The following is a 13,746-nucleotide window of genomic DNA, read 5'->3' as shown; positions in this document are numbered from 1 at the left end:
TCAGATTTCTACCACCTTATTTTGCTCTGTGTGTAGATAGAGGTTTAAGTCCTAGTTTAAACATGCTGGAGAACAAGGAGCTATAATGTTGGTTAAAATGGACTGTACCACTTGAGGCTGCAGCTGATGGATTCCTAGGGTTGCCAGGTCCCTCTTTGCCACAGGTGGGAGGTTTTTTGGGATGGAGCCTGAGGAGGGCAGGGTTTGGGGAGGGGAGGGACTTCAATGTCATAGAGTCCTATTGCCAAAGCAGCCATTTTCTCCAGGTGAACTGACCTCTATCGGCTGGAGATCAGTTGTAGTAGCAGGAGACGTTGGCAACCCTAGGGACCTGGTACCTGGACGTTGGCAACCCTAGGGATTCCACCTTTGAATGTTCCTTCACATAAACAACTCCATGCAAGCATAAAATTAGCCCAGCAGGAAAAACCTCTATTCGCTCTATATGGTGCCTGGAGATCTCCTGGAATTACCAACGATCACCAGACAACAGAGATCAGTTTCCCTGGAGAAAATGGTTGCTCCAGAAGGTAGACTCTATGGCATACAATAGATTCTAGTTGAAATCTCTCCCCAAATTCCCTCCTACACAGGCACTGCCCCCAAATCTCCTGGAATTTCCCAAGCTGGAGCTAGCAGTTCTAGTATTAAAGCTACCTCCATTCAAGCATCTCAAGTTTAGAAAAAGGGTTCCGCACACAGAGGCGGAATTCAGGTAAACTTTCCTCCCTGCTCATTTGGAATGAGCTGAGTCTGAGATGGGGAGTACTTTTGATTCAGCAGGGGGCAATAATGGAAAGGGGTCCATTCCTCCAACCAAATGGCAGGGTGAGCTGAAGCACTTTGGGAGCAAACTGCCATCTGAGGTGGCAGACACAAAGTGCTCTTGTTTGGCAAGTAAAACAAAAAGCAGAGAGGAAAAGGAGGGGTGTGCGATTTTAATGAGCCCAGGACCACGTTTCCCATCTCTTAGACATGCCAGCACCAAAAAAGTGTTACACAACTAAAGGAACACAGCATATTTTGCCATTAAAATGCCTGGCAATTCTGTTCAACGTAAAATAAAGATCATCTATCCCATCATATTTATCACAATCTTCCTAGACATTGGTATAATCTGGCCAAACTTCAGAAAAATCCAACCTAAAATGGATAAATTACAGAAAGTTTAAAGACTTGCCTCGCTAGTGATGCACAAATATCGCAAGGGGTTATTTGATTTGCTAAAAATACTACTGGTTTGGTTAAAAGCAACTGCATAAATGAATAAAGTAGTCACATTTCAAAATTCCCACGTAAACATTTACTGGGGTGAGGGTGAGTTATGAGCGCATGTATGGTCGATGAAGTAAATCTTCTCCATGAATTGTCTATCTTAAAGAAAAATGACTGCCACCTGCTTGGCTGAAAGCAAAAGAGGCAGGCTCAGCTGCAGTAACAGCCGTTATTTGGAGAAAGGAATCCCCAGAGAAAGAGGAAGGCAAGTAATGGCAAGGGGTTTTCTCTCACTGTTGGAAGGAACAGATTCAACAGCAATGCCAATTCTGAAAAAAATGGCAGCATTCTGTAATGGGAGGGGCTGAGGCTCAGTGGTAGAGCATCTCCTTGGCATGCAGAAGGTCCCAGGTTCAATCCCCGGCATCAACAGTTAAAGGGACTAGGCAAGTAGGTGATGTGAAATACCTCAGTCAGACACCCTGGAGAGCCGCTGCCAGTCTGAGTAGACAATACTGACTTCGGTGGTCCTTGATGGTCTGATTCAGTATGAGGCAGCGTCATGTGTTCAATGTATCATATTAGGATCTGGGAGACTCCTGTTCGAATCCCTACTCTGCTACGGAAGCTCACTGGGTGACCTTGGGCCAGTCACGTGCTCTCAGCCTAACCTACCTCACAGCATTGTTGTTGGGGGATAAAGTGGAGGAATCATGTAAGTCACTTTGAGGGACCTTTGGGGAGGAAAGCAGGATACAAATATCTAAATAAACAACAGACCATACAATCTCTATACAGCTCACATGGTATAGTAGTCAAGCTAGAAAAGCTTAACTTAGACCAGAGTTTCCCAAAGGTTTTGAGTCACGGAGCACTAATTTTCACCTAGCACCTATATACTAACCCGAATGACAGTAGTATTTTTCTTTCCAGAGTGGTGTAGTGGTGGTTTGGAGGGGTGGAACTCTGATCTGGAGAACCGGGTTTGATTCCCCACTCCTCCACATGAGCGGCGGAAGCTAATCTTGTGAACCGGGTTGGTTTCCCCACTCCTACACACGAAGCCAGCTGGGTGACCTTGGGCTAGTCACACTCTCTCAACCCCACCCACCTCACAGGGTGTCTGTTGTGGGGAGGGGAAGGTGATTGTAAGCCAGTTTGAGTCTCCCTTAAGTGGTAGAGAAAGTCTGCATATAAAAACCAACTCTTCTTCTTCTTTCCAATCTCTTCATGGACCACTAGATGTTTTGCAGAGCACCAAGTGATCCTTGGAGCACAATTTCGGAACCTCTGTCTTAGACCTTCGGCGGTGAGGGGGGGGGAGAGAGCACACAGGAAATTGCAAGATCCTTAACTCTTGGAGATTTTATGATGTTGAAATTAATTAGCACCAGCTAGACACTTTTGGTGCTTGAACTGGAAAAATCCAGAAAGACACGATCTCTCCTGCTAAATTAGCTACTGGGAGTTTCTCTTGCACAGGTCTCATCGAAGTTAACAAGAGAAACTCAAGGCCTCTGCTGTTCATTTCAATGTGTTTTCTGCAGGAGAACTCCCTGGTGGATTGCACCCCGGGTCAGATCAGTGGCTGCCTCCCTCTGTTCTGCCTGACACAGCCACCTGACCTTGCCTTTTCAGAATTTCCAATTCTGAAAGAAGACAAGAATTCCCATGCTGGAACAGGCCCAAGCCCATCTGTCCCCGTTTTGGCTCTGGAAGTCCATCAGCAAAGCAAAAAGGCTAAGGCCTCCCCCATGTTGTCCATCTCCATCATCTGGCATTGATGGGCAATGTTTCTGTCCATGCAGATTCCATTTAGCGGCTATGGTGAAACGTCATTAACAGACCTTTCATCCGAGGATTTGTCTGAAGTAGTACTTTTGTCAGTCCTGAACATGCTTCACGGTGACTCTGAGTTCTAATATTATGAAGAGAGAAAAAAATCCTCCTCTCTCCACACCACTGAAAATGTTATAAATCCCCTTCCTGCCTCCCCCTTCGGTCATCTTTCTTCTAGACTAAGAAGTACCATTCTATTTAGCCTTTCCTCATCAGAATGATGCTTCAGTTGCCTTGCCCCTTTCTTATCTGTACTCCATAGAAGTAATCTCTGGTCCCCTTACCTTGGCATTTATTAATGCCCGCTCTCTCACTTTTCCTCCCCCACCCTTGCATTTTGGCAAAGGTAGAAACCCTGAGTTAATTCTGAGGACAGGGGACAGCAGGAGCCCAGGAGGCTGATGGAAGATAATAAGCACAAACAATTGTCCCCTGTCTTTTCCAGTTCTCAGCCAGCGACATTCAGCTCCTGCCAAGAAGATGCTTTCATATTTCAACAAAAGTTTTAACCCAGGCCTTTCTTTCTCATTAACCCCAGTGCAATCTCACTGGACTGAGATGATGTGGTTGTGGCTGAGCTGGACTGGAGAGTCAAGTTGTTTAAATAAAGTTCTTCCACACAGCTAGTAAATTGTTGCAGGCAAATTGAGGCAGGAGTGGCGGGGAGGGAGCTTGAGAGGATGTAAATAAAACGAGTGAGTTACAGAGGGAAGGAATGGAAAAAAGAAGGGGTGCCTTCAGGGTTAGCACCAGCAGCTATAGTCTTTAAGGGGGGAGGCTAACCTTAAAGAACTTGAGGAGGTTTGTGCTCAGTGCTCGACAAAGCAAACTTCCTTTGCAAAATCATACAGGAGACTGCTAACACAGTATACTTGCAAAACATTTATTTAGTCACTTCATTTACACCCTGCCTTTCTCCCAAATGGGAACCCAAAGCCGCTTACATTGATCTCCTCTCTTCCATTTTAGCCTCACAACAACCCTGTGAGGTAGGTTACACTAAAAGGGTGTGACTGGCCCAAGGTCACCCAGCAGGCTTTGATGTCAGAATGAGGATTCAAACCTGGGTCAGACACTTTAACCATTAGACAACACTGGCTCCAATCTTCATTAATCATTCCAGGGCGTACAAAATATAATAGAAGTCCTGATCACCTCACCGGAACTGCCATTTGGAGAAGGCAGGTTGGAAGTCTGCTAAAGTTCTGGTTATGAAGGAATATAAAAATGCATCCACAGCAAATGGTCACAAAAATAAGCTGCTTTTTTCTAGCCAAATTTTGACTCTATCCAAGAGTATGCCTTTGAATTTTACAGTAAATCTTGTCCCCACCACTGAAATATCTTTGCTCAGCCTACTGACATGTGAAATAGTACTTTTATCCATACAGCAAACTTATGAATTAAATTAAACTGAGAGAGAAATTTGGCCAAAACTACTCATTGAGTGCCACATCCAAGATGGAATTTGAATATGGGTTTCCCAAGCTGACATACCACAGTGAGAGACAGCTTTGCTGGATCACATCAGAGGTCCAACAGCAGCCATCCAGAAACATCTGTGTGATCCCAAAAATGATATAAAGGTGTAAAGGTATACTACCTTTGAATACAGCTCCATTTAGCTATCACAGATGGCTACCATTGGCAGATGCATCATCCATATATTTGTCTAGTCTCACTGAAAGCCATCTCAACCTGTCCCCATTATTCCACCTTGTAGCAGGGAACTCCTGATATTAACTGTATACTCTCTGAAAAACCACTTATAAATATATGTCAGAATTCACAGCCTTTTCCCTTGCCTCCATTCCTCCTTTTGCCAACAACTTCCCATAGAACTAAATAGGATGGCAACTTTCTGCCGAAGGAAGGGGAAGGGGTATTCCCCACCCAGCCGATAATAACCCTTTTCATTATTATTACTAAACTATTTCTTTGGTAGTTTTCCAAAAGTACACAAAGTTCTTTATTCCACTAATCTGTACAATGGACCTCTTACACCCATATCTCAGACCACCTACCGAGTCCGTGATTCAGCAAGGATTTGAACCAAGATAGCTCATGGCTACTGCCCAGAAGTACCATATTATGCACACTTCCCTGCACAACAGACAGAAGCAACCGAGATCAAACAGGAAGGCACTTCTGTGTCACTGTCTGCTGGAGCATTCTGATCCTCTCCAAACAAGGGAGCTGTGAACCAGGAAGCCCCCCCCCCATCAAAATTTTGCCTCTGCTATGAACTCTCTGGGTGGCTTTCCCACGGAACTGCATGCTAGGAGGCAAACATGGCATTCCCACCTCTACATTTGCATTCTAGTAGAAATGTGAAAGGGGGTCATTTGCAAGGGAAGATCAGCAGGCAGAAGTGGAGTCCTTAACGCTTGTTCCTCCTGCTGATTCTTGCTAGCAAACCCCATTCCCTGTCTTCATACAGCCATTTTTAGCCTATTTTCCCCAGCTGAGCTCCAGGACTAGAACTGAGTCCAGCTAGTTGGAAAACAGCCCCATTAAGGCAGCTGCAGAGGAGAATCAAACTGTGGATATAATGTGCATGAAATATCTTCACACTTCTAAAGTACTCTATAAATGCATACTAAATAATAATAATGTCTCATTTAGAATAACCTTTTGCTTTCATTTTAGTTCACAAGGCCCAGTGACCTTATCTGTAGAACCAAGGGCACAATCTGCATCCTCAAAATCCTCCTCCTCCTCCTCTCCCTAACACCATGTAATTACCACTAAAGCCCATGTAACCACATTTAACTGGCTGGCTTCGTCATCTGAAGTATCTATTGCCAATTGATGTCACAGTGAAACACAGCCACAGAAAACATGTCGACAGCAGCTCCTTGGTGCTAGCTGCGTTAAAAACCACTTCATACTAAACTTAAAACTCATGAAGAAAATGCAAAAACACTGAAATCTTCTAGCCAAGTCAACAGACCTGGGAAACCATATGTTAAAAAAAAACAAAACAATAGAGTGCTACTATCTCATTCACAATTTTTGGGGAAAGAATACTGTTTTTCTGACTCCCCGGCTCATTCTACACTCCCAGGAGAGAGAGAGAAAAAATCAGGCAACCTTCACACCAAAGAAGAAATCAGTAAATAAAGCAACAGGCCAGGCAGTGGCTATTTACCAAAATGCCAGGACCACAGCTGTATGGTTATCCTTTCATGGCTAACGTGCCAAGTGAATATTGACCATCTCAACAGACTTACCAATACAGGTGTAACTTCCCGTTTAACCTCAAGCAGAGTACTTTCTAGTAGAGTCAGTTCACGTGGTCACCTGCAGTTTTTCAGCTACAATCCTCATCTGTTTGAATTAACTCAACTTCAACCAGAAGATAACTTTCCTACGAGCGGAGAGTCCTAGAACTATCTAGGGAAAACTAGCAGTGGGAGTGGGGGGATCCTGTCCCTTTAATAGAGATTTAATATGTGGAAACTAGTGCTTGAAGCTTTCTACAGCATGGAGCTAAATAACATCACTTGCTGTTGTTTGAGGCAGATCAAATTGATATTAAAAAGACAGCTAGAGGGACCAGCTTAGATTAAATAACATCACCTGATAATTGCTTGCAGAGCAAACTGATATTAAAGATACAGCTTGAGGGACCAGTTTAAAAGCTGACAACCCAATGTCCAAAGGGGAACAATGTAGGCTGTAGATTTGGACATCGCCCAAACAGGCTTCCATTTGAACGTTACAAGGAATGCCACTGGCCGCATTCAGAATCATGCGTGCTGTGAGAGTTTCCTCAGAAGTTCTACAAGATTTTTATTGGGTTGCCTTTTAACAGTCAGAGCGAAGTGCCTGAGACAATGTTATCCCATTTTCAGCAGGCACCAACTCATACTGGAACAGGCATTTTGTCTCAGTGATTTTATTGGGCAATTGTTTAAACTGCTGTTACTGCTTCCCCCCCCTCACAAAACACCCCCCCATAGGATGCAAAAAATATCCCAGAAACCGAGAAACCAGATGAGGATGTAACTCCACAACTATGTTCACTAGAGAATGACTCAAAGGCCCGGTGGAGAGAAAAGTAGGTACCCTATAAGAAGACAAGAAAGTGGAGCAGACGATTTTGCACACCATTAAATCAGCGGAGAGGGCCACAGACAAACGTGGCCTATGAGTACGAGGCACAAACTAAAAGGCGTTCTCCCCCCCTTTTTTTAGGGGGGTTGAAAGAATGAGAACTGTGCCTCGCTCTTGTCAATCAATGCACATTGTGTGGGGAATTCTGCCATTTGGATTTTCTACCTTAGGCACCAACCCATCTTGGGCTGGCGGGGAGCGGGGGGTGCAATTTAAGCTCCAAACAAAGAGAGGGCTTTGCAGAAGTTGTCACCACGCTGCCTGCTTCCTCCCCTCCAGCCGGCGAACCAGACGCATCAGGGGATTTCAATAGTCGGCAGGCCAACCCCCATCGTGTTCTCTATAGCACGAGACCCCTTCTGTTCTCCCTCCGTTCACTTAACCCCTCCCCCCACCCATTCCGCCTCACAGGGGAGCCCATGGCACGGTTTTAAAAAGACAAGAAAGAGGCAGCGCTGGGCCAGAAGGTGGAGAAGAATGGGAGCCAGAGAGACAGCTTTCATCTCGTCTGTATCGCCAGAAATATTCCCAAGGATTGACCAAGATACTATGGACATCTATCACTTGCTTCTTTTAAGAAAAAAAGGGAGGGATGACCCAGCTCCCAAAGAGATCCATGAGAAGTTAGCTTATTAGGCGCTGTAGCAAAGTTTTGAGGAGGGAGAAACCCTGCCCCCCCAACTCTAGAAAAACTCTTTTCTGCATAAATTCCCAACAGGATTAGCCATGTTACTAGAGCCCAATCCTATGCATAATTACTCAGAAAAAAAAGTCTCACTGGTTTCAGTTGGGGGGGGAGGATTGCTCTCAACTAAGTGTGTGCTTGATGTCAGCCTTACTAGCTTTGTAGCGCAAGCAGTCAAAAGTTCTGCAGCACATTAAAGGTATGGTGGCAGAAGCTTTTTCGCAGCCAGAGCGACCTTCATCGCATGCATGAAGCAGACTCAGCAGCTATGTCTAAAAACAAGGGGAGTACCAACTTTTTAAAATGTCTTGATTCTACCTCAGCTCTAGGTAAAAAAAGTTTTCTTTTGTTTGACTCAGGGCATCTGTGCTCAGGAACTGTAGAATAAGTTTAATGGGAACTTCGCAAAAAGACAGAAGATTCTGAACAAAGCACCAAAATGTGATCTGTAGAATTAAACAAGAACACCGCTAACCTTCAGCACAAACTCTGCAGGCAGCCACAAGGAAAAGACTTTCCCTGCTTCCTCCCATTCACTTTAGATACAGAATTTTGCCAGAAACTGACTTAAATTACAGCCAAAGGAATATAATCCACCTGGAAATTCTTTTGCACAAGCCCCATTGAAGTGATCAGGAGCAAGTGTATCTTCTGTTTGTATCAATGGCGCTTCAGCAGAACTGTCTGATGGATGTTCCCTTGGACATTTCTTTCATTTTCTGAACCATTTAAAAACGTACTGTATGCTCCGTCATTGAGCCCCATGGTGCAATCACAGTTCCATCACAGAAAAACCACTAGACATATTCATAAGACAAGAATTCCCACTTGGATATCAATTTCATCCACAGCTTAGCCACCCCCACAACACACATGCACAAACTTAGCATGGAACACAAGAAAAGATGCACTATAGGTCTCCAAAGTCATCAAGAACCACTGTATCCAGACTTAGAAAACACGGGTTCAAATCCTAGCACAAGTACAAATCCTTGATTGAGTGGCCATTGGGCTAGGTGGCTTCATTCTCAGCAACTGATCCTTAAAGTGCCATTCTATGCAGGTCTATTCAAAATCTTATTCAGGTCCATTCGTTTACTCTCAGGAAAGTGTTCTTAGGACTGAGTTGACAATTATCCATTATTAGCCCGTGAAATATCCAAACCACCAAGAGAAAGTTTAGAAAACCACAACCTTCTGGAAGACACCTGTTGGCCATGCCAGGAATCTCCACCACTACCCCACCCCAAAAAAGTTCAGAACTTCATTGCTACAATAACTATTTATTCTAGAGCTAGCCCATCATTTGGTGTCAGTCCCAGAACCCATTTACAGTATCACAGCATAACTCCAGAACATATGAAGAATGTGCCCTTGAGCATATACAGAAAGACTGCAACATAGCCACTACAGAAATCTCTCTCTCGGCATCTGGGATTACTAGGGAGAACTTCAAGAAGTTATGGCACAAATTCTGTACTGGCTTGTGTCACACAGAACTAAAGAAGGGGCTATAACTGAGGCCTGTAGATCTGTGAGAAAGATCCAGTTCTTGGGGCCAGCCCAAGTTATTTTAGAACCCAAGGGGGGGGAATCCAAATCAAATCCTCCCTTCCCGCTAATTAATACAGGTTAATTAGTGTGCTCTTACACAACTCCAGTTCATTTAAATGAAGGTTGTGCAGGAAAACTTCCTGGTGGGTTGAGATCTGTGGGTCAGAACTGATCTTGCCATCCTTAATGGCACATAAGATCTGCCCTCTCATACTGTCCCACAAGTAAGGCTGGCCCCCTCTGTAACAGCTACCTGGCTGTAGATGGAGATATGGGTGATTAAGGAGAATAGTCCCCAACTTTCAGAGAACGGTCGTGTCCTCCAAGGTAGTCCATAACTGGTGCCAGCTCCAGGGCCACATTTCCTCACAAGGCACACCACAGTATAAGAGAGAGAAGAGTCAAGGGGGTACCTAGCAGTCCCTCACCCAAAATCTGTCAGCATTACACCTGTCTTTCCATCCCATCTGTCTGACTTTCCCGGTTCATCATCACCCTAAACCTGTTTCTCAAAGACAAATATATAAACAACCAAAAGAAAGTTTAGAAAACACAACCCCTGGCACATGCTTTACAACCCTGCTGAAATCAGAGAAGAAGCTGGTTCCAAATCTAATACCCTAGGCTGGACCAATACTTCCATCGGTAGTCAATAACCGATGATCAAATATGACAATTTTGAACCTTTTGACAGCCAACATATGGCTACAAGACAGGAGAAAAAGACTCACCGTCTTGGAGTCCAGTTCGTGTCTGGATTGGGCCAGAACCTTGTCCACGCCAGCTTGGTCCATGAACGTGACAAACCCGAACCCCCTGCATCCCAAAATCAAGAGACCAGGAAAGCACAGGGAAAGAGAAAAGAAAGTTGGTTAGAATGGTGGCGGGCGGGCTCATGTTACCGGGAGGGGCATTGCGCGGGCGCCTCACCTGGATCGCTTTGTCAGCGGGTCCCTCATGACCAGGCACTCCTTCACCTCGCCAAACTGGCTGAAATACTCCCGCAAGCCTTCTGCAAGAACAACACAAGGCCACCAATGGGTCCTCCTGCAGGTGACAATACCCACCCCTCCCTCCAGGCCTTTTCCCTCCCTCCTCCCCAAAGCCCACAGAAAGGGGGTGGGAAGGGGGGGGTGAGATTATCAGACCTCTGCTGGGTTTAGATCCCAGGAAACATTCTGCAGCCAAAGCGGAGGATGGAGTAGGTAGGGGGTTGGCCGGACGACCCCCAGCGCAGCAACCCGCCAAGCCCCAGCCCGCGAAACAGGAGGAGGAACCACCACCGCCCCTTCCCCAAAGCAGATCACAAAGACCCACATGCGCATGTGGGGGGGGGGGTGCGATGGTCTCCATCCGTTAAAAGGCACCTCGCAGAATCCCACCTTAAGTCACAGGGAGGGAAGAGTTGGGAAAGTTTGGGCTGCAGGAGCCGCTGGGCCAGAACCGAACCCAGCCAATGAAGGGACCGGGGAACAGCCTCCAGCCGGCACCCTCGCTCTCCACCCACCCCCACCCCACCCCACCCCACCCCCGGCTCACCTTGCGTGGTTTGCCAGCTCAGTCCTCCGATGAACATTTTGCTAGGGAGGAGGGAATCAAACCCAAAAAAACAAAAACACACACACAAAAAAAAAAAAACACAACCGTTAACAAATACACCAGTTTCCCCAAAGAAGGCATTAAAAACGCGCCCGCTCCGGGGCGAGAGGCAGGGCCGGGGGAGGGCGCGCAGGGAGGCGCGGGCAGGCGCTCCCGGAGACCTCGGGGACGCCTCCATCCCTGGCGAGGGGGCGAGGGTGGCGGGGGTGGGTGGGTGGGGGGCCCGGGCGCGCCCCCCGGAGCGCCTGGGAAACCCGACCGGGGGCGGAGGAGGCGGCCGGGGGGTCCGGCGGGGGCGGGCTGCCCGTCCGGGCGAGGAGGAGGAGGCGCTGCCGGCGGCGCCCGGCGAGAGGGGAGCGCGGCGCCGGGGATCGGCCATGTTGGCGGCTCCCCGCAGCCGCCCAGGAGCCTGCCCTCGCCACGAGCGGCCGGGCATCGCGGGCAGGAGGGGTGCCGCCGGCCGGGAGCCCCGCGGGGAAGGAAGGAAGGGAGGAAGGGGGCCGGGCGGGCGGGGGGCCGAGTACCAGGGGTCGTGGGGAGAGTCGGAGGAGGCGAGGCCGGGCGGGCTGGCTTCCGTCTCCATCCGGACCTCTTCTCCCCGCGAGGAACACAGCCGCACTCCCGGGGCAGCTGAGCGTTGGAAAAGGGGCCGGGCGGCCAGGCCATGCTGCCCCCTCCCCCGACCCCTCTCAGCCGGGCGGGGAGGGGAGGAGGGGGGGGGAGGGAGGGCCGGGCCCGGCGGGGACAACCTGCCCGGCTCCTCCCACCCCCGGCGGGCGGGCGGGAGCATAAAAGCCCGGCCGCCGGAGGACGCGCCGGGGTGGCCGTGCCCGCGCGCCCAGGGCGCACCGACCTCGCCGCGCCGCCCGGGGCCCCCGCGCGCGCCGCCTTGGGCAGGGGGAGGCCCCCATCCGCGCTCGGGCCCCTCTCCGCCCCGGCTGGGGGGGGGGGTCGGCACGGGGCTCTCACCTGCCTCGGCGACCCGGCCCGGAGAGAAGGACCCGCTCCCTCGGCGCGCCGGGAACAAAGGGGGACGCCTCGAGGAGCCGCGCTTAGGCTCGGGGCCGGGAGGGGGGGGGCTTTCCTCGAGGTCCGCGGGGGGGGGCGAGTTGGGAGCGCGGGAGGGCCTGCCACTTAGGCCCACGGAGCTGCCGGCGCGGGACCGGGGGGCTTAGCCGGGGTGAAGGAGGCGGACCCGCACGGGGGATGCTCCGGACGCGCCAAAAGACCCCCGGGACGAGCTTTTGTTCTCGAGCCAGAGATGCTACCTGGTCAGGGAGACCTCCATGGTCAAGGGTGGGGGGTCGCGGGCCTCCCTCCTCCCGGGCCCGCCCGGTGCACCATTACTCTGGTCCCCTGGTCCCGGGCGGGGAGCGACGGCGGGGAGAGCGCGCGCTTGCAAGGGTTAACATCAATCCAACCGGCAACAATAAACAGCATGTGACGCGCCAAGTGTAGCCGGAGGGGGAACCGGCACGTTGGGAGAATGGGACCCTATTTAAACATGATCCTGCCAGGGCCTGCCCCCCTCCCTCCCCACTTAAGAGCGCCCCCCCCACCTCCTTGTGCAGCTGCTCCAGTCACCGATCCTGAATTGGATTCCCACTAAGTCCCCCCAGAGAGGCCCGCTTTGCACAAACCATCGAAGGTGCATTCAAGGGCAGGACGGCTCTGCAAGGCAAGCTTGACGAGGCGCATCGATGGCGGCGGCGGAGTGGGAGAAGGGCCGGTCTGTCCCACTAGGCACGGTTGGCCCTTAAAGATCAAAGGCTTGTGCTCCTCTGCCCCTTCTTTTTGTTGAGGTTTTCACCGGCTAACCTATTCGCAGGCTGTGCTCCAAGTCGCCTTTCTTTTATTGGGACTGCTGCTAAAAGCAGCAGAGTGGGAGATGGACCTGACCCCGGGGGTCACCACTCATTGGGAGGAAACTATTCCGCATGTGCCCCAAACACCAAGAGCAAGATAGCGGACACTAGAATAAAAATTAGCCTTTTGCCACTTTTAATCACTTTATACATTGTGTTCTCGGAAAGGTACCATTTCAGAATGTAAGTGTGGGTTTATATTTCTCCACATCAAAATCTCCATGTCCACAGAAAACTTAGCATGTCAGGAAAGAGTAGCTTAACCTTCTCCATGTTGTGCTAATTTTTTTTACTTGCAGGGTGGGTGGAGGTTTTGTTTGTTTTTGGTGGAAGAGCGTTAAGTCTCCCACCTCTCTGAAATGGTACAGTACCTAAAAACCCTTAATGGGTTGGGGGTTTGCAGGAGTAGCTCAGTAATAGTATTTTAAGAGGTGGTTAATGTGCCTTTAGTAACTCTGAGGACATGGCTTGTTTAAGGGCACTGGCAGCTGCATCTCCCCTCCCCCCCTTCTCTGTTTTGTTATTTTTCTCTCATTATTCTTTAAGTCACTCGCCCCTGGTCAGTTTCTACCACGTGGATGGATGGGCAAGCACACTTTCTTTGAGGTCAGCCCAGGCTCTGGCCCAAACTGAAGGAGCAAGTCTCTTTTCAAAAGCATGCATGAGCATCACCGGAAGCGCCTGCTGGCAGACTAGCATCGCTTCCAGCTCAGCAAAGAGCCAAAGTTAATGTGTTCCATGTTCCCATCCAAAACAGTTGGGAGAAAAAGGTACTTGGATTCAATCTCTAATTTGTTTACTTACCGCCTAAACTTTGATTTAAAGTGGCAAACTGGGCATAGCCTCATCCATGGCATCTTGATTCTCAAC

The 13,746-nt window shown here is 49.1% G+C and overlaps 1 protein-coding gene across 2 annotated transcripts in view; it reads right to left on the bottom strand.

Moving 5' to 3' along the window:
- Positions 1-11,730, bottom strand: part of MSI1 (musashi RNA binding protein 1) — a 45,838-nt gene extending 34,108 nt beyond the window's left edge. For both annotated transcript variants that reach the window (XM_056859834.1, XM_056859835.1), the window contains exons 1-4: positions 11,536-11,730; positions 10,952-10,992; positions 10,343-10,424; positions 10,144-10,228 (exon numbers count right to left, since the gene is read on the bottom strand). In XM_056859834.1, coding sequence (XP_056715812.1) covers positions 10,144-10,228; positions 10,343-10,424; positions 10,952-10,992; positions 11,536-11,594 — 267 coding nt within the window. In that variant the 5' untranslated portion in view covers positions 11,595-11,730. The remainder of the gene's footprint in view (positions 1-10,143; positions 10,229-10,342; positions 10,425-10,951; positions 10,993-11,535) is intronic.
- Between the last annotated feature and the right edge of the window lie 2,016 nt (positions 11,731-13,746).

The sequence above is a fragment of the Euleptes europaea genome, chromosome 13, assembly GCF_029931775.1.
Source record: "Euleptes europaea isolate rEulEur1 chromosome 13, rEulEur1.hap1, whole genome shotgun sequence".
Classification (NCBI taxonomy): domain Eukaryota; kingdom Metazoa; phylum Chordata; class Lepidosauria; order Squamata; family Sphaerodactylidae; genus Euleptes; species Euleptes europaea.
The sequence above is the reverse complement of the archived record's forward strand: the minus strand, read 5'-3'. Positions and strand labels throughout refer to the sequence as shown.